This window comes from Coloeus monedula (genome assembly GCF_965178545.1).
Source record: "Coloeus monedula genome assembly, chromosome: 4".
Lineage (NCBI taxonomy): Eukaryota > Metazoa > Chordata > Aves > Passeriformes > Corvidae > Coloeus > Coloeus monedula.
In genome coordinates, this window is record NC_138784.1 from 16,009,062 (window position 1) to 16,030,106 (window position 21,045).

Here is a 21,045-nt window from a genome sequence, read left to right on the forward strand (position 1 = left end):
GATTTGGCCCAAAGGACATACCCACAAGGATGTACCCACAGCCACCATTCCTGAGAAACTGTCAAGGCAATTGTTTTGTGAACAAGATACATTTTCCAGCATCTCTAGTGTGACTTATACTTGAATTTATCTGGCTCAAATATAAGTGATGATCACAGTGTAAATGAAGAGAAAAAAAAGAGTGGAATGCTGCTCACAGTACAGGAACAGGATGCTTTGGAGGATGCTTTGGAAGGAAAGGAGTTCAAAGGAATTTCTCTTCATTTTCTGGTCTTGCAGTGTTTCAGAGAGAAGCCAAGTTGACACACTTTGTTCACCCACAACGTGTGCAGCACTTTGCTTTGGAAAAATGTGCATTTGAAGTGAAAAATCAGGATGTTTTGAGTGGGGAGAGTGTGGGTCAAAGAAAAGTTTGGAGGGTATCAGGCAATACATTGACCTAGAGTCCCCAGAGGTACAGAGAGCTGTGCTAAAATACATTAGCTGGCAACCTGTATCCTGGTGTTCTATTACTAATTGTCTTTGAAACTAAGTTTGAAGAAGTATGGAGGAGTCCACAGATGTAGAAGGAAACAGAGTTTGAATGCTGGCACACAAGTTTGTTTCTGATCACAGCTTAAACCACCATCCTTAAGACAGGATAAAGTCTGTTTCCTCTTAAACCAGGGCAGCCTAGAGAAAGTGATTGTTGCCAGGACTGGTAAGCAATGGGATAGCTGGCACAAAAGGTGGGAATCAGACTCACTGGCTCCATTTTGCACACACTGGTCAAGCAAGGACAACCCATAGACCAGGTCACAAGAAGTCAGGACAAGAGGAAACGGCCTCAAGCTGTGCCAGGGGAGGTTCAGGCTGGACATCAGGAAGAACTTCTTCACTGAATGGGTGGTCAGGCATTGGAACAGGCTGCCCAGAGAGGTGGTGGAGTCACCATCCCTGGAAGTGTTCTGGAATGTGGCTCTGGTCTGGTTGACAAGGTGGGGATGTCTCAAAAGTTGGACTTGATGATACTGGAGGTGTTTTCCAACCTCAATCATTCTGTGATTCTGTAAATCTGTTTAGATGCAGCCTGGTAGGCTGAGATTGCTCTTATGAACTGCAGATCCTTTTGGATGCAGTTTTGGTGGGCATTTGGAAAGCCCCATCAGTCGCTCTGCTGAGTTCCTCTTTGCATCACTGCTTTTTTCCTCATTACACCTCAGTGCCAGCCAGATCAACATAGAAATCACAGCTGAAATCAAATAAGGATATGTGACTACATAAAGAAAATGCACGAAGTAAAGGGATTTCCCAAATCAGGGCCAAATTAGGAACTTCAAAACATATCTCAGTGTGCTTTAACAGGGGGTCATGCCACGGGCTACGAGCTCTGAAAGCATTGCTGTGAATGCTCCACACCAGCCTGTCATACCCACATTTTACACATGGGATTCTCCTGTGGAGTTGATGCCTCTTTTCAAGGTTTCTCCTTCCTCAGGTAAACCCCCTAACAATCTAAGACTTAATCCACCCCTGTTAGAAAGCAGACTTGGCTGGAACTGAATCATGTTCTTAAATAAATGTATTTTTCCCAAACATGCAGAGACATAGACACACACAGTGGAAAAGCAGAGTAATATTTGTATACCTCACTAACTATTTCAATTCCAAGATTTTATTTTGCACAGTAAAATGGTGCCAAAGTTCTCAGATTGCTTTCTTTTTTCACTAAAATATACCTCATGTTCTGACTCAATATGGACTCACAATTGAGACTGTAAATTTGCAAGAAACACAAAACTGTCCAATCAATTGTTTGTGAAATTGCTTCTATTTTTATATGTATGTGCTGCGCACAATAGTTTAACATATTCATAAAATAAAATTTTATACATTTTTGGTAGTGTTTTGACTCTAAATCCCTCTCAACATTTATTTTTTTCCTTGGTTCAGAAAGGCTGTGTTAACTCATCCTCCAAACCAAGTTTTTATTCACCTCTAGAACCAGAGTATGTATTGGTACACTTCAAATTGTTGTAGACTTTTGTGTTATTCATATTTCTTGCCTGGGAAGTGTCCAGGTGTCCTGGGAGGAATGGGCGCTTCCCATACTCCCTTCCCACTCCGTGCTCTCGGCCTGAGTGATGAAAAATCTCCCAGGAATTTTGGGGACAAGAGACGGACACAAGCCCCACACCTCTATGAAGAATAGGAAACATTTTGCTGAGTTTACCTCATTTTCTGCTTCCTCCCAGGTAATTTGAAACTTAATAATGTCTCTGTTTCTATGGAGATATTTAGATGGGAAAGGACTGTTAGAGGGCTTGAATCCAACCTCTTAGATGAGTGCAGGACCAACTTCAGGACCAACTTCAAAGCTAGGGGAAGCTTTATCAGGAAGAATCCCATCTACCCATCTCCTGCAACAGCCCCTGCAACAGCTTCATGATTCATTAAGCTCTGGTTGAAACTCTGGATAGCAACTCAAAGGGGATCAAACAATGACTTATGTCTCAAAAGGGTCACTAGAGCAGCCCATGCTTTGCTGGAAGAGTCTTAAGAGGGTTTAGCATCTTCTGTAGGGTCTTGACACAAGACACATTTGTCCTGTGCATTGACAGAAAGCATCCCTCCTGCTGGAGCTAACCCTTACCAACACAAATGGCTGCAGAAATTATCTGAAGGATTCAGTACCATGAAGGGAGAGGAAAAGAAAGGAAAAAAGAAGGCTTTCTGATAACTCACATGTACAGGACGAGCTCAGCTGCAGGTACACAAAGCTGGGTGGAAGACACAGGTCTGTGAACTGTGTGGCTTCAGTGCAGCCCAAGACCACATTAAGGGCTAGGGGCAGCACCAGTGCCAGAGCTGGGACCCAGAACCCCCTGAGCTGGGCTGAGCCCCCAGCGTGGGCAGCAGGGGAGGGGGGGGTTCTGTCCCTCTGCCCCGCTCTGCTGAGACCCCCCTGCAGGGCTGCATCCAGCCCTGGGATCCAGCACAGGAAGGACAGGGAGCTGCTGGAGCCAGTCCAGAGCAGGGACACCAAGGGGAGCAGAGGGATGGAGCAGCTCTGCTGGGAGGAAAGGCTGAGGGAATTGGGATTGTTCAGCCTGGAGAAGGGAAGGCTTTGGGGTGACCTCATTGTGGCCTTGCAGTGCCTGAAGGGAGCCCACAGGAAAGATGGAGAGAGACTCTTGGCAAGGGCCTGGAGTGACAGGACAAGGGGCAATGGCTTCACACTGACAGAGAGCAGGTTTAGATTGGATATGAGGCAGAAATTGTTCCCTGTGAGGGTGGGGAGGCCCTGGCACAGGCTGCCCAGAGAGGCTGTGGCTGCCCCAGCCCTGGCAGTGTCCAAGGCCAGGCTGGATGGAGCTCTGAGACTGGGGTAAGCATTGGCCATCTAATTAAAAATAGGCTTATAAAAGGAAACAAACAGCCTCAAATCCCTTTTGCATTGTTTTTTGGGATTTTTTTGCTTGTTTTACTTTTGGCATTTGCTGAAGCCACCCTGCTCTGCATCAATTTGAGCAATGGAGGAGACAATTAGGTCCCAGCTATTTAACTACAGGTGACTTTGTTCCTTGGAAAAATGGCCCAACTGCAAACTCTTGTGCTCCATGTTTGGAGTCACAACAACTCAGCAGAAGCCAAGAGGACATTTAGTTTCCTTGTCAGAACCCAAGAGTAAAGGAAGAAGTAAGAATCTCTCCCAGCTGCTGGACAGCTGAGGAGGAGGCTCAGGCTAAGATAAAACACTGTGAATCTCCAGGTGTAATATATGTAATGCAAACTGGAATTGCGGTGAACTGCAGTGACCAATCCAGGTGAGGAAATAGCTGTCACTGGAGAAAAAAAATTATAAAAACAAACAACCAAGTATGCAGCCACAAGCAGAGTTTTCTTTTTTCTCTCCAGCCAAGCTCTGTATTCAGCTCAGTCCAAAAGCATGTTTGTTTTGGAAGCCATAGGCTGCAGAAAAGTGTTTGGCCAAAATCCAAGGGGCCAATAAGCCCAGATGAGCTGAACGAGCTGTGTCCTTGGATCATGAGATTTGGACATATTATTTAATCCTGGATCTCATGAGCACATATAATTGTTGGTTGTTTTGTGTCACAGGGTGTGGACCAAAATGCCTTGATAAGGACTAATTTTTTTCCCCCTCACAATTATTACAACTCACAATTTAATTGTATGTTTTTATGAACCATAGCTCACAGCTCTGGAATAGCTTCTCCAAGGACAGTGAGACCACACCAACTTACGTCAAATGAGAAATCATTAGGGATGATGTATAAAACAACACAGTTTATAATTATATTTGTTTCAGGGCTCTCTGGAGAAGAGCTTCCTTTCCTTTTTTTTTAATGAGAAATGATCCATCCTGACTTATTCCAGGTTGCTGGAGCCTGGTTTTTTTCCTGGAGTTACTTTGCCTATGACCTGAGCCCAGGACTCACTGGTCTGACACAAATCTTCCAGCTTATTGAAGAGGCAATAAAACAAAATGATGCAAAAACTTAAAAGAAGGGAATTATACTAATCAGCATAGATGTCACTCAGTGAGATCAGGAGCACTTTAACTACCTCAGTTATCCAGTGAGGGACAAGCCAGCTTACATTTAACCCAGGGTCAAAACCCAGGTGGAATGGCTTCACTGACAGAGAGCAGGTTTAGATTGGATGTGAGAAAGAAATTGTTCCCTGTGAGGGTGGGGAGGCCCTGGCACAGGCTGCCCAGAGAAGCTGTGGCTGCCCCAGCCCTGGCAGTGTCCAAGGCCAGGCTGGATGGGGCCCTGAGCAAGCTGGGATAGTGGAAGGTGTCCCTGCTCCTGGCAGTGGGGTTGGAATGGGGTGGGCTGTGAGGTCCCTTCCAACCCAAACCATTCTATGATTCTATGATGACGATGATTTTGCAAAGGCAATGACTACAGAAACAGAAACTTTGGGAAAGTGGATATGTATGGGGCATGTCTGGGTGTCACTTTCTGTAAATCTTCAGCAAATCTGCAGACACTGTGTTTGCACATTTTAAAGAGAAACTTGCAGGTTTCAAAATAAGGAAAAGCTTATCTCCAATGGGATTTATTTCCTACACCCCTATAATCAGCATGCAGGTCCACAGGCCACCTGGGTGACTGGAATTTCTTGTGTATGACATTTCTTATGTATGTTTGCATTCTGCACAACCTCAGTTCATGCTAAGCTGGTCATCAGCTGGTTATGAAGGTGGTAACTTGAATTAATTTCCATTCTTCCACTAGCAGTGGAGACTGGTGGAGGAACCAACCATGGAGCAAAGGATCCAGAAGTGACACCAGTGTAAAAGTGACATGTCATATTCAGGGTAGGCAGGTGGGCTAACCAGCCTCTGGCATGTAAGCAAGTCCATTAGGGATAATGGAAAGGATAATAAAGAAGATATTTTTTTAATTAAGAAAAAAAAGAGTGTTAAGTTGCATTTCTACGTTTTAAAAAAATTGTCAGCCAAGAAATCTTTGCTTTTGGAGAACTGAGCAGTTTGATGGAGTCCAGAACTTCACCTGATTGACTTATTTGAAAGAGAATGCATTTCCCAACCAGCCCTGCCATGGCAACAGCTTGTGACAGCTGTGAAAATGGCCAAAGATCAGTAGGGCCCAGGTGCAGGATCAGTGTCCCAGCAGCTGATGAACCTTTGCACAATGTGACTCTCAAGTTCCTCCTCACCAGCAACGTGACAGACTGAGAAAGCAACATGAAGAACTACTGTGTCTACAATGCAAAAAACCAAACCAACAAACAAATTGTAGCTGCACATCTACCTGAAAAGTCATTTTGTGAAGGAAAACCTGCCAGACTTCTGTTCAGTCTTATAAATCCTCCTCTATGTGCTCCCTGTAACAGAAATACCTCAAAAAACGGAACCCAGCTCCTGAGCAAAGATGAGCTAACAGAGTTTAGCTGAAAAAATGAACCACTGTTACTTGTCTTGCCTTGCCCCTTACAAACTTTGATCTCCATGTTTCTTTAAAGGACTCTGGAATCATAGACTGGTCTTGCAGTGGCTTAGGGAATCTTTCTATTTTCCTTGCATTAAAAACACTGAGTACAAGGACAATGTTCAGTCATGACTTTCTTCATTTATTATTTAGCCTTTTGCCTTTAAAATATTACTCTTAAAACTTATAGAGAGCAAAGATTTCTCCAATGAAGTTTTAGTTTCAAAGAGATCCCACTAAAAAAAATAAGTCTCAGAGCTAAAAAGCAACACCTGCAGTTGCACTGAGGCAGCTCTAACCATATCAGTCACATGCTCTGTTATTACTGTCCCACAGTAAAAGTGCCCTTGGCTGATGATGACGTCTGCATATTTTGTCTTTCTGTTTCACTGCATTCCCCTCTCCCTCTTTTCATTTTCCATTCCTAATTTCTTTAACCTAAGCCTTTTTAATCTCTTCATCAAGGAGACAGATTTGAGTAAAACATGTGAAACCAAGAGATTGGAGTAAGTTTAAAATTAGGTTACAACAAAGCTTATTATTGATCCTTGTCTTCTGCCTAACAAGGGGAAAATATCCATTTAGTTTATTGGAAACTGTCAATGAATGTAGTGGCAGATGTCATTGAATCCTAGAAATACTTAGATCAGAAGGGACTCCTGGATATTTCCTGATATAACAATGTTGGGAAATAAGAAACTTTACATAAAGCAAAGAGTTTTCCCAAAATAAAACAATCAGCCTACTTTCAGGCACCTTGCAGTGTATTACAATAGGAGATGGATGACTGAAGTGACTTTCTTGTTGAGGCTGTGTATCTGTGTCCCCAGGATTCCTTTGGACCTCAAAGCAATCACACCAGGAGAAAGAATACACTTTCTCAGGCAAGACACACTGCCTGGCAGGCAGATCAGCAGGACTGGGTGTGCACAGGGCAGATTTCAGAATCCAGACAAACTTCAGGCTTTCCAAGCCTCAACACCAAACAAGAACATTTTGCAGCCTTCCAGACCTGAGGGGAGCCTACAGGAAAGATGGAGAGAGACTCTTGACCAAGGCCTGGAGTGACAGGACAGGAGGGAATGGTTCCAATGTGACACAGGGCAGCATTAGATGGGATGTGAGGAAGAAATTGTTCCCTGTGAGGGTGGGGAAGCCCTGGCACAGGCTGCCCAGAGAAGCTGTGGCTGCCCCATCCCTGGAAGTGTCCAAGGCCAGGCTGGATGGGGCCCTGAGCAAGCTGGGATAGTGGCAGGTGTCCTTGCCCATGGCAGGGGGTGGGAATGAAATGATCTTTAAGATTCCTTCCAATCAGGCGATTCTGTGATTCTATGACTTTTTTTTTTTTTTTTTAATTAAGGGTACCAGCAGCTCTCACCACAGATTGCACCCATCCTCTCTCCCATACCACCTAAGGAAACTCAGACCCCTTAAAATGACAGAAACACTCTCTGTTCAGAAAACAAAACCTTTTAGGGACTGGTTCTGCTTTGCCTGGGAGCTCTGCCAAGGATTTCAGCTGGAGGAGGAATGAGGCCCTTCGTTTCAGTTCATTAGAGCAGGCACACTGCAGAAACTGCTGGTACATGCTGCGGTCCCAAACCCAGTGGGCTGTGCTTACCTCATCTTTTTCACGTAGGTGAGCTGAGCCAGGATGTTTTCTTTAGTCGTGGGCAGTGTGACAAGAATGGGGCCTCCAAATAAGGTCACTCAGGATGTGTTTAACAACACCGGGTGAAGTCTGTGGCAAAGGCTTCTGCACACACACACACACAGAGAGCATCCACTGTACATTCCCTCGGCTCAGTGCGTCAGTATTCCTAGAATAACTGCTGGAGAGGCACTCCACCCTTGTACTTCCAAGGCTGGGGGTGTGATCATCCCAGAGCCACTTGTGACAGTGATTTTAAGAAAGGGGAAGCAGAGGGACAGGCCCCTGATTTCCATGACCTCTTTTGAAGAGATGCAATGCAAAGGAAATTATTAAGAGCAGAGGTAGTTTCAAATCTGTCAACCCAAACTCCCTTGTGAGTTGAGCAGCAGAGAGCAAGAGGCTTCCTGAGGCCAGCACAGGCACCCAGATGGCACAGAATGCTGCATAAGGGCAAGCCACCCACCTGTTTAAATATAAGTCAATACGCTTTATTAGGCAAGAGTGCTACAGGTGCTCCTACGTGATGAAAGGAACTCCAGCACTGTGAGGGGACGTGTAGTTTTACTTGTAGGAGAATCCTGGAAGGCAAATCCATTCGATTGAATAGAAAACACTTTTTTTTCTCTTTAAAATGCAAATTTCTGAGCCTTTCCAAAAGGTAACTGAAAGTCACTTGCAGTAACAAATTTGTTGTAAAAATAGCTTGCCTTTGCCTTGTGAGTCCTCTCCAGACTGAAGGGATAAGCAGTAAAAGAAAGCAGCACAAGGGAATGACATACAGCAGCTGAGAGTTTTACAGAGTTGAGGTGGTAAGTTTGGATCAGAAAATGACCTAAAGCTGAAACTCAAAGCAGTCAAAACGGGGGAAAGTCAGACCCCAATCTGCTCCTATGACCCTCAGTTCCTTCTGTGTACAGTTTTGGGTATAATTTGCAATTAAATGATGATACCAGGGAGGCCTGAATGTCACCTGTGTTCCAGCTGAGGCACCTTGCCCTGGCTTAGCCTGAGTTGAGCTGCCTCTGGAGCAAGGAGCAGGAGGCAGCAGGAGCAGGCCTGGGACAAAGGCATGGCAGGGGGAGAGGGGAGTGAGACTCACTAAGGGCTGGAGCATCAATCACAGAATCACAGAATGATTTGGGTTGAAAGGGACCAGGAAAACCATCTTGTTTCAACCCCCTGCTGTGGGCAGGGACACTTTCCCCCTAGACCAGCTTGCTCAATGATTATTTCAAATAAATTTCATCCTGAAGGCTGGGGTCTGTCTTATCCATCTTTTCCTCTCAGCTTTTGCTCTGAAGTGAGGATTTCCTCACTTTACCTTGGTTCCTATCATTCACCATAGGTGGTAGCTCCTCCAGGCTGTCTCCCAGCTCCCTTTCCAGGATATGTCTAAGGAAAGTTCTGCACCTTACTGTGGCACCTGACACTGGCTGTGTAGCACCCCTGAAGTGGGAAGTGGAAAAATGTGGCAATGTGAAATGGTTTTGATCTTTAAATTCAGTTCCATTTTTTCCCTTTTTTTGTCCCTACAACAAGCAATTTCTGTTAATTATCAGCAATTTCTTAGCTGAAAACTGAGAGAAGCCATCTCAATTCATCAAACACCACAGAGCAATATAGAAATCTGAAAAATCAATACCAACTCCTGTGGTAAAAGTTGCAGAAATACTGTTCTTGCTGATGCATCAGCATAACATGCAAGACAATAAATGTTGTCATCACTTGTATTATAACAGATTTGGCTGAAGGAGTAAAGCAGCTGAACACCTGGCTACCCCATCAACAGCTGAATGGGTAGAGAATAAGTGAAATACACACAGAAGGAATAAATGGATCAGCCTGAAATAAAAAAAATGGACTGTAAAAAAAAACCAAACAAAAAAAACCCCACAACAAACCACATGCAGTAGGCATTTATAGGTTTAAAACAAAAAAGTCTATGAAAAAAACAAAATTTGTATTAACATCCTCATGAGCAGAGACTTAATAAATTCACTTTATCCCAGCAGATTAAACAGAATTTAGGAAAGTCTGGAGTTTTCCTGACTCTGAGGAACTTTAGAAAATGCCAAACAATTTAAGCTTGTAAAAGTAATCTTTGCTTGTCTGACTATTATAAAAAGAGAAACAGATACTCACAACTGGCATGTGCTTAAACGAGGTTGAATAAATTTTTCAAACATCTTAGAATGTTTTCTGTGCCACCAAGGCACTGGAGAGAGATCAGATCAGTGCATGCTGGCAAGCACAGAAAAATGTCATGGTAAATCTGAAACATCAAACCAGAAAAACTCCAGTCATAAAAGAATGACAGAATATTCCAAGAGGGTACAGTGCCTCTGTGAGACACTTCTACAACTGCCCTTGAAGTATCAATATCCACATTTCCATAGGAGTCTAATAAGAGGGACAAAGAAAAAAACAGAACAACCAGCCAACCAACCAAAAACCACAAACATTTGTTCTAAGATCAGAGTGAAAAATATGGGTGGATAATTTCAAGAGTAAATAGAGATATCGCTTTAAAAAAAGAGAAGAAAAAGTATCCCTCCTTTCCTTCTAAGCTACGCTTTCATTTAAAGCATTTCAGATGTAATAGCCAATAAAACATCTGAGGCCTGGATTGTCTTTAGTGCAGCCAGCTTTGTCAGCCTGCTCAGTTTAAGACCTGACCCTTATACACTTTGGCTAAAAAGTGCTGTCATTTACACAGGTGAATATACTCTGACGCAAGTCTCTGGATTTACACAGCTGTGGCAGCACGATTTGGCACAGTTTTACTGATTTTAAACAATAAAAAACCCAAAATCAGATCCATTTTTGCAGTGGGTTATAGTTGTATCAATCCATTAATGTTATCAATCCATTATATGCTGATGGCACAGCTCCACAGCTTGTTAATGAAACTAAGAATTTTTCATGCTGCGTCCATCTAGAGACTGAAACTGAACCTAACACTGCTACAGTTAAAATCCTCAGTTGTCATTAAAGAAATATTCATTTATTGTTTGGTACTTCTGTCAGGTTTATATTAAATTTTGAAAGAAACCTTAACACAGTCTAGTTTTGGGACCTGTCACTGCTGTCATTGATTCCCCCATACACAGTGTCCCATCAGTACAGCATTTGAATGTAATAAATGGAACCACCTGCTTTTTAAATCAGAAAATTTGTTTGTAAAGACCCAGAACATTTGCAGGACACCTGAGAAGCAGGTCTTGTATCTTAGAACATTTTTTACAAACTGCCATCCAGATGTGCAATGCAGGAGCAAACATCCAGCTTTTAAGTGTTTTACATGTTATTTTCAGCTGGTTTGGGCCAATTTTAGATTATTTATGGGACTCAGAAGGAAACAGGAGAAATAAAAGGTACCGTTTATTTGAAGTAGGGTCTGCTCAAATCAAGTACCCTTTGCTTAAATGGAGTGACACAAATATCAGCCCAACAGGGTTGCTGTGGAACTTACAACATAATGAAGGGGGAGTCAGGCTCAGGACAACTTAATATTAACTTTTGGTATATCTGCAACAAAATTTTAGCTGTATTTGATGTTTCCACTAAATCAGAATGCAGCTTGGAAACAGTGAGGAGAGGTGGGAGTCTGAATAAACATGTCTGGCAAAAAAGAAAGATAATTCAGGTCCGAAGGGTCATTCCCTTCAGTTCAAGTGCAGTGGATTGCCCTTCCCGGATCCAACAGTAGGGGCGTGGGAAGCTTTCAGATGTCAGAGGGTTGTAGATAACATTTGAACATATGATTAGCTTTCGTGAGCTGTCTTTAGAAACCTTACATTTTTCCCCCACACACACCTTAGGCAGAGATCCTTCCCTTGAGGTTTCGGGACACTTAAAATGTTGCTTTGCCAAAAATCAAGGATGTGGAGAAGGTTTTCCTGTGTGATGTCATGTTGCTGCCCTTTATAAGCCTCTGCAGAGAAGGGATCCTGTCTGAGGATTCACACTCCAGGGACGAGGGCAGGCGAGGAGCAGACGCTGACCCACCATGGAGCGGCGAGCCATTCACCAGAGCATTCCCTGCAGCTCCCTGCTCCTGCTGCTCTGCAGCCTGAAGGCTTCCCTCGCCTTTCCCAACTCCTCTCCACTGCTGAGTCCCAGCTGGGGGAACGGAGACCACCTGATGCACCTCTACACTGACACAGAGAGGAGCAGCTTCCACCTCCAAATCAACGCTGACGGCTATGTCGATGGCGCTCCTCACCAAACCATCTACAGTAAGTGGCTTCCTATGGACCTCCATGGGAGTAGGGGAGGGACAATGAGATGTTTTACTTCCTCACCACCTATACAAAATCCCCTTTTCTCATTAGGCAGGCAGGCAGAGGAGCAGAGCCATGGGATGGAAAATATGCATCATTATAAATCTCCTTTTGTTTAACAAATAAAATTGCTCCAAAGAAATCTAGTGGATGGGGAATTTCATTCCTTGCCTAGGACAACTAAAGTCCTATGGTTCCTGTAATACTCTGCAAGGAAAAACCACCTGAATTATCCTTCACTTCATGATTTTGCCCCCAGTTTCTGGTGGAAGTTCCTATTAGAGATTGATAATGACATCCTCCAAATAGCCACTTCCCACTGATGGTGCTACCAAAGGAACTGCACTGAGGGAACTTGCCAGAGCAATGCTGGAAAACTGATGGCATCCATAAAATCTGTATTTTGGGGTAGAGGGCTGAAAACTACTAAAACTTAAGTTTCAATGTGCACAGAACACGGGCATGCAAAGGTCAGTTAAAAAAGGAAAAACTATGAAAGACCAGACTGGCATAAAAGAAGTGCTGAGCCTTTGGGGCTCACGAGAAGAAACTATGGCCTACTATCACTAAAAGGATCTCAAATTGTGTCTTCACAGTTTATTTTATTGTATATTTTATTATTCTATTTAAACAGAGAATAGTTTATTCTTCTTCCTTTGCTAAATACTTGGCCCAAACTCTTTAGTTAGGAGACAAATGTGGGGGGTTTTAAGACTTAGGGTTCTTTTATAGCATTTTAAAAGTACTTCTCTCTTAGCAGCACTCAAATCAGAAGTAGCTATGGATCATAAAATCAAGTTGTTGTTGTTGTTATTATTATTATTATTACTATTATATTTACACCTATTTTATACACTCAGTTAAAAATCTAAGCCTAGGTAATGAAGCTTTTACATAAGTAAATAAAGATGTTTTTTGAAGTTATAATTTAATTAATGAGGAAAAAGGATTATATTCTCCTATTTTTTTAAGGAATTGATAATGAAACACTCACAGAAATGCTGGCACTGTCTTGTTATTCTTCCTACATATTTAAAGATTTTATAAAATTCATTTTAGGTATGTTGGTCAAGAACCAGTGTGGGATTTTAGAGAACAACAGACAGCAAAATATCACATTTTCCTGTATCTGCCATAAAACAAGTATAGCAGGACTTGGAATGGAGCAGGAAAGATGGAAATCAGACAACAAAAGGGCTATTTAGAGGGAAGGTGACTGATTTGCTGCCACTGAGCCACCAGACAATAGGAAGTGCCAAGTTCTGCACCAGGGTGGTATGGCCTGGGTGTGCACACATCTCCTGGGTGGGACAAGACAACAGACACTGAGTCAAATGCAAGGAGCAGGTCAAGGAAAGTTGTTATTCCCACTTTACCTGGCACCAGTGACATTGCTCTTGGAGCACTACAGCAACCCCAGTTCAAGTTAGTTTTAAGGGGAAGGTGGAGCTGGTCTGGCAGAGGGTTTTCAGTGGGACTTGATCATGATCTGTTGTGGTTTTAGTCCAGCAAAAGGGATGTGAAGGGCAATGTAATCACAGAATCACAGACTGGTTGAGGCTGGAAGGCACACAGGGGGTCACCTGGTGCCACCTTCCTGCTCCAGCAGGGCCATCCCAGAGCACAGGGCACAGGATTGTGTCCAGATGGCTCTGGAATATGCCCAGTGAGGGCGCCTCTCCGGATAATCTGTTCAGGGCTCAGTCACTGCACAGGACAGTTCTGCCTCCTGCCCAGGGGGAACTTCCTGGGATCAGCTCCTCCCCATTCCTCTTGTGCCACTGCTGGGCACCACTGAAAAAATACCACGGGGCCATCACAAAGATGAGTGGGACAAACTCCCCCTGGACGTGGGCAATGGCAGAACTGTGGACAATGTCCTCAGACCACGATTTGGGACTTCAGAGGGAAAAAAAGTTGTATTTGGGAGGTTAGTGCCACATTGCAACAGGGCACCCAGAGAGGTGCTCTTTATCCTGGGAGCTTTCCAAAGCCACAGCGAACCTGATTTAGGGTGGCCAACAGTCCCAGGTCATGTGGGAGGTTGGTTTGGACCCCCGGAGGTCACTTCCAGCCAGACCATCCGTGGATCTGTAAATGCAGTGTTGAACTGGATCTTGGATTTGTTTTTGTTGTTCTGAACAGGTGCCCTAATGATCAAGTCTGAGGGTGCTGGCTCAGTTATAATCACTGGTGTGAAGAGTGGACGCTACCTGTGTATGGACATGAAAGGAAGCATATTTGGCTCGGTGAGTGACCTTTCCTAAGCCCTGAGGCTGAATGGCCAGTGCATTCTGCTGCTGTGGTGCCCATTTCCCCAGCCAGGGCAAACCTGGGTAGCTGCAGGTGGAGGGGGAAATGTAAGAGAGGATCTGACACTTAGCTCCTTTGATTGTATTAAGTTGTAGAGCTGACAAAAATCATCTGAGGTCCTGCCTGGGTAAATGAGGACAAAATGAGATCCAGTGAGGGACCAATCTGTAGCACAGAGCTGTGGGTTGGGACCGTCTGGGAGAAACCAGGGTTTATCATTAGAATTCCTTTGCTGAAAGCATGGACATGCAACTCCAATCTACATTTGGGTCAGATACAGACCTGGGAGATTAGAAAAACACCTGCTGCAAGATCTCATCCCTCTTTCCCTCTTTAACCAGTGTTTGTAATTCACCAGACCCCTCTGCTCACAGGTGCCCTATTTTTTCCCCTCAGCATTACTTCAGCCAAGAGGACTGTGTGTTCAACCACAGGACACTGGAAAACGGGTACGACGTGTACCAATCCCCCAAACACCACTTCCTGGTGAGCTTAGGCAGAGTTAAACAAGCCTTCTCCCCTGGTATGAACCTACCACCATACTCCCAGTTTTTGTCCAGGAGGAATGAGATCCCTCTGTTCCGATTCAACACCCCTGAGCCGCACAGAAACACCAGAAGCGTAGATGTTGATCCAGCAGATCCTCACCAGATCCTGGTCCCACAGAGGAAGACCCCAGCATTTGGCTCCCAGATGCAGCAGCCAGCAGACTTTCCCCACATGCCCAGGGAGCCCATGAGGATCAACCAGAATGATGTGGTGAACCCTGATGATCCCCACGCTATGATGGAGGCCAGGAGGTACCCAAGCCCCCGCTTCTACATCACGAGATAACTGCGGCCCCCGTACTCGCCAGGTGAAGACAGGGGCAAAAGAAGCTGTCTGTCACACTCAGCCTGAATGACAAAGTAGCCCTTAGAAACCTGGGAGACATTCATTGGAAAAAGTTCCTTAGCTTCAAATCTTGTTTTGTCAGTAAACTGCCATCTGTAAGTACAAGTTGGATTTTTTCAGCTGGGGCCCTACTGGAAAGAAGATCCATTTTGAAAAGAATCCTTTTAGGGTCTGAATCACCTTAAGTTTGCATTAATGAGGAAAACAAAAAAAAAAGAAATCCCTTGTATGAAATGGGAAACTGATGTTATGTTACTGATGTAGAGACCTGGAGCATCTGAGGTTCCAGCAGAAACAGGGAATCCTCTTACTAGCACCATCCTGTCCAAGCACAAACTGCCAGGTGGTGTGTCATTTTATTATATAAAAATTACTACATATGTCATGTATCCAGTATCTGAAGGGGTTTTAAGGAAGCTGGAGAGGGGATCTTCATCAGAAACTGCAGAGACAGGACAAGGGGAATGGCTTCACACTGACAAGGAGTAGGTTTAGATTTGGTATCAGGAAGAAATTGTTCCCTGTGAGGGTGGGGACCTGGCACAGGTTGCCCAGAGAAGCTGTGGCTGCCCCATCCCTGGCAGTGTCCAAGGCCAGGCTGGATGGGGCTCTGAGCAACCTGGGACAGTGGAAGGTGCCCCTGCCCATGGAAGGGGGTGGGAGTGGATGAGCCTTAAGTTCCCTTCGAACCCATCCTGTGATTCTTTAGTTTTAGCTTTTAAGTTGGAGCTTCATTCTCTCTTCACCCATAAGAGTCAAAAAAAGGTCACTCTGCTGTACTAGGAGCAGCAGACATGGAAAACGAAGAACTGACAGGAAAACAGGACAGCATTAAAGGGTTCTATGGAAAAAGAACAATTTCTGACACTGAATCCAAGCTGAGGTTTTAAAAAAAAGAGGAGAGTCTCACTCTCTCTCAAGTGCTTCTCTATCACAGTTGTACATTTACTAAATTCTAGCATCCCAATATGGAAATAAAGATCATTAGTTTTGCATATTTCCAACCCAGAGAGAAATACCAGGATTAATAATAATCAATAGTGTGTTAAACAGAATGGTTTGTTTTGCATAATACTGAACTCTACAGGGGGAAAAATAAAAAAATTATCTTTTATAAGTATCAAACTATTACTATTTGGACTATAATGAACACTCTTGTCTAATGAGTGAAAATTAGGTTTGTGTTTAGAAATGGAATAGCCAATTAGCATCCATGTTTGTATTCAGTTCTGAGCAGGTATCAGAGGCTTTATACTTGTAGGAGTGAAATTACTGTTAATCAGGAGATCTCTAATGGTGACAAAACCTTTTCCCATGATTGCTTTATGCTTTGGGTAAGTTCACTTCGAAAAAGCTATTCTTGACAAACTCTGCAGAAATCAGGTGCAAGGCACTGATGAGCAGCACAAAAATCCAGTGTGTCAGAGATTTGAGAAGAGATTTTTATTTTGTGGGGGTTTTTTTGTGTGTCAAGACACAGATTCTTCTACTCTGTTTATTCAGAGTATTTATCAGCCTGACAACAACTTGAAGTGGTACACTGCTCCTCAGTGTGCTCATAGCAACATACAAAAAACATTAGGTTGGTTGCTGCTCTTTTTTTTGAAGTAGTTCACTGAAGCCACTGGAGTTACATCAGAGCAACAAAATCAAAGTAAGACCCCCCCCGTGCTTCTTGCTTTCATTTAATTTTTTCTGGATTTAGCACAGCAGCAGGACTTCAGACAGCTTTTAAAATAATCTCTCTTTTTTCCCCCACATATGTATATATACACGGTATCTCTTCATCTACCACATCCAACTCATGTTGGAAAAGCCATAGGTCCTGATTCTGCTCTTAGAATAGTTTTCCTACACGGAGAGACTCCTAATTAGTATAAATACTCAGAAGCACAGGACAAGACAAATGATCAGGATTAGTCCAAGAGTTCCATCTCTTGGAATTTGTTTCTCTAAACTCATCGTGGTTTTGATTAATTTCTGAAGGAAAGGAGTGATTCTAAGGAATTAAGGGAATTGCAGGCAGGCAGACAGTTGTGCTTTTTCTTGCTTATTCAAAATACAGCAAGACTTTTTAACTTGCTGTCTATACAGTGGAGAGGTCTGATTTTATTTATGTTCTAGTTTGATTACTTTACTTGATCCCTATACCATTATTCTTGGCTTTTGATCCTTGAGAACTCTGGACTTCAGCAAAGTTTGCATTTTGCATTAATTGTTGGAAACTCCACAGAGCTCCTCTCTAGGACTCTGAGGCAACTGCCTTACAACAACTGGAATCCTTAAAAGCTCTGTCCACATTAAATTTTGATGGGAAATGTTGGTGGAGTTAAATCTACAGACCATCTCTATATTCCTACATTAGAACAAGTAAGTAGGGTTGCTCACTCTATCAGTAGCCAGGGGATAAGTAAGCTAAGACTGAATACAGGGTGGATTTTCCATCAAAAAACCTTATTTGTAACTATAGGCAACTGTATCAAAACTTCAAAGAATTTATTCTTCAATGGAGATGCTGGCAATCACCAGCTAGTAAGAAAGCATTACTTATTTATGTCACGATATTTATTTATTTATTTGAGTGGGTCTTAAATCCCGCAGAATATTTATAAGTATTTATAATAATGTATTATAGAGACTATTTCCTTTTATAAAAGTACCAATAAACTTTTCCATTCTCTCCAAATGGTGGATTCTGCATTCTCTGTTCAAGCTCCCCCTTCCAGAAGTACTTGAGTGAACAAATAAATGGTAACAGCAGTGGCTGAAAATGTTTGTGTGCTGCTGTCCCCTGTGACTTCCAGCCTCACAGGTTTCAGCTTCCTAGGTGTTTCATGCACTCCAAATATAAGAGTTCTGTGAAAGATGATGAGAAAAATGGTGTCTCAGTAGGTCTAGACTGACCATGAAGGGATTTTCACCTCTACTGGGAAATGTCTTTTACAAGCAATGGGAACGCACTGGTCTGTCAGTTCAGTCCTGCTGGGAATTATTTGTGATCCTGGCGCAAAGAACTCGGGATAAAAGATACTTGGTAAATTAAAAGCCTCTGTAGGGGGGGCTCCGAGCAGGGCCCAGGCTCTGCTCCGGGGGGCCCAGCAATGGCACCAGAGGAATGGGCAGGGACTGATCCCAGGAAGTTCCCCCTGGACAGGAGGCAGAACTTCTGTCCTGTGCAGTGACCGAGCACTGAACAGAATGTCCAGAGAGGGTGTGAAGTCTCCTCACTGGGGATATTCCAGAATTGTCTGGACACAATCCTGTGCCCTGTGCTTTGGGATGGCCCTACTAGAGCAGGGAGGTGGCACCAGATGAGCCACTGTCAGGGTCCAGCCTGACCCACTCTGTGAAGACTCAAGCAGTTTTAAGATTGGAAGTTCATAGTTTCCTCCTCTGCATGCTATTCTGCCCCACATAGCTATCGATGATGACTTCTCACTAATATTTCCACATTTCTGTAATTTTATTCTAAGTCATTACAAAAAATTGCCCCCTGAGGGACTTAACTAGCAGCTTTACTCCAGCACAGTGCTTGCCCTTGGACATTACTACTTCTATGCCCACTAACTCCTTGCATACCTACTTCACCCTTTTTTTTTTTCTCCTAAACAACATTTATCTTTTCCAGCTGAGCTGATGGTTTCATTGCAGCATTAAGCATTCAATTAAAATTCAGCAAGATTGTATTTAATTTTTCCCTTGCCTATAGTTTAGTTACTTCATCAAAGAACTACCCAGTTAATCTGGAGTGAACTACTTATGGTAAAAATTCATTTAACTATATTCTAGGTTTCATTTACCTCTCTTATCTGTACTTACTTTCTCTTTCAGAATTTGTTGCATAAACCATTATTTAAATTTCTTTGGAGAACTAGAATTGTGTGATTCTTGGGACTGTGCTGTGCAGGGCCAGGAGCTGGACTCGGTGATTCTTGTGGGTCCCTTCCAACTCAGGACATTCCATGATTCTAGAACTAATTTTGTGATTCCCGCCCTTCTGAAATCAAACCTCCTTTTTTCACCTCAAATTTAAACTCGGTAAATTCACTTTTCAATGGCAAGCTCTTCCAAAATACATTCAGGACTTCCTACAGTCAAGTCTGGTGCAGCACCCCGCTCCCATTTAGCTATGGCTGGATGACCCAACCGGGCATCAGAAGGAAAGAGTATTACGCTCAGTTATGCCCCCAGAGGAGTTCTGCCTGGACCTCAGGTGCATTCCTTTGGTGACCAGTAACAGCCTGCTCAAGATTTCAGGGTTTTATCCCAGTACCCTCCTGTGCCATACCCTCTGTGCCCTCGGGAGCCCTGCTGCCAGCCTCTGGCATTCAGGTAAGTAATCCATTGCCACACGGGGTCCCTGCAGCCCAGGAAGCCTAGAGCTGTTTGCAGGTGACACCAGAGCTGTCTGTCACACAGGAGACCCTCCTGAATGGCACTGGAGTCACCACACACACACATATCCCCCGCAGTGGCTCTGCCATACCCATGGATGCCAGAAAAGCAGCTCACAAATCACTGTGCAGTTCATTTGTGCCCATGAAGCTGCCATTTGCCTGGGATTACAAAGATCCAAAAACCTCAGGCTCACAGCCAAAGCCCTCAAAAGCAGGACATATCTGGGGGAAAACTGACATATTTTAAGTCTGTGCATGTGGGCTGTGGATCTGAGGCAGCCAAAAGCTTGGGTAAAGAACGCATCTGATTTAAATTCTGTTCTAAATGAGACCAAAAAAAAAAAAAGGAAAAAAAGAAAAAAAAGAAATAAAAGGGAAAAACCTCCTCCTATTGCAAAGGCAGGGCTATGTCTGGAAAACATTCTTCAACAGAGAACTGTGGAAATAGAGAAAATATCTTTGCTTTAGAGGAGGGAAACTGTGATACTACCAGAGCTCCATTTCCATGATCCCAATAAACTGTACAGATTTACTGTACAAATGCACAAGAGTCACTTGACCAAAAAAATATTTAGTCTCAATGTTGATGTAAAAACTTAGAAAGAGGAGTACTATACATATACCTAAAGAAAACAGCTTTTAAGAATTAGCTTCAGAAGCTTCCAAAATTAGTGACTTTTTAATGCAGAGGGAACCTGACATCTGACATAACAAAGGAGAAATAACAAGTGCAACTATTTTACAGCAGGCTACGCCAGGTTGTTGTCCTGTCTCCAGCAACATCAAGAGCAGATACTGAGGGAAAAAGCACATCTGGGGAACTGCACGACACTCTTGACTGCTTGTACTCCCTTGGCCACTAGCAGATGTGTTTGCAGCATTTTAGTGTGTTTTACAAAGTCTGAATTGGGAGATTCTGATGCATTTTCACTGAAAAATGTGACTTCATTAAGTTAGGAGCTGTTTAGAAAACCTGAGTGGTTTCACCCTTTGGTATTCTTCCTTCACCACTGTACCATCTGCTTGCCCTGTGTGAGAGTTACAAGAGGAAAGAATTTGGTAACAGTAAGTTGAAGAAAACAATCACACAGGTTTTTTAGGCTGGGTCTAAATTTTAACAACCTATACATACAAAAAAAAGAAGGTACAGCATATTATAGAGGAAGAGTCAAAAATTTCTCTGGGAATAGTGTTACCCAAGCAGTGGCAAAGCACTTAACAAAGAAGTAGATGTTCTCCTAAGTTATAGCATCATCAGCAAGAACAAAATATTAATTACCTCCTTGAGAGCAGGTAAGAAAGCAAAAGAAGCCTTTTAAAGTGAGAAGCACCCCAATCACTAGTGTGTTTTGAAATATGTGACAAACTGACAGACTTAGGGAGAAAAACTTGTCACTTCTCCACTCATCCGCCCTCATTTTCAATTCCATTAGCCTGGCTCCAAGAAGAATTGATGGAATGACTGGCAAAATTCAGGACGTGGCAATTCTATGGGAGTTTCAGCTGTTTAAAGCACTGACAGAAGAATTCCCTGCTATGTAAGT

At 43.4% G+C, this 21,045-nt stretch overlaps 1 protein-coding gene across 1 annotated transcript; it reads left to right on the top strand.

The window, feature by feature from the left end:
- Positions 1-11,623: 11,623 nt before the first annotated feature.
- FGF23 (fibroblast growth factor 23) lies at positions 11,624-15,044 on the top strand (the record flags this gene model as incomplete). Its single annotated transcript, XM_082281165.1, has 3 exons — positions 11,624-11,852; positions 14,043-14,146; positions 14,607-15,044. The coding sequence occupies 3 exons, from the start codon at positions 11,624-11,626 to the stop codon at positions 15,042-15,044; spliced, it is 771 nt and encodes a 256-aa protein (XP_082137291.1).
- Positions 15,045-21,045: the final 6,001 nt, after the last annotated feature.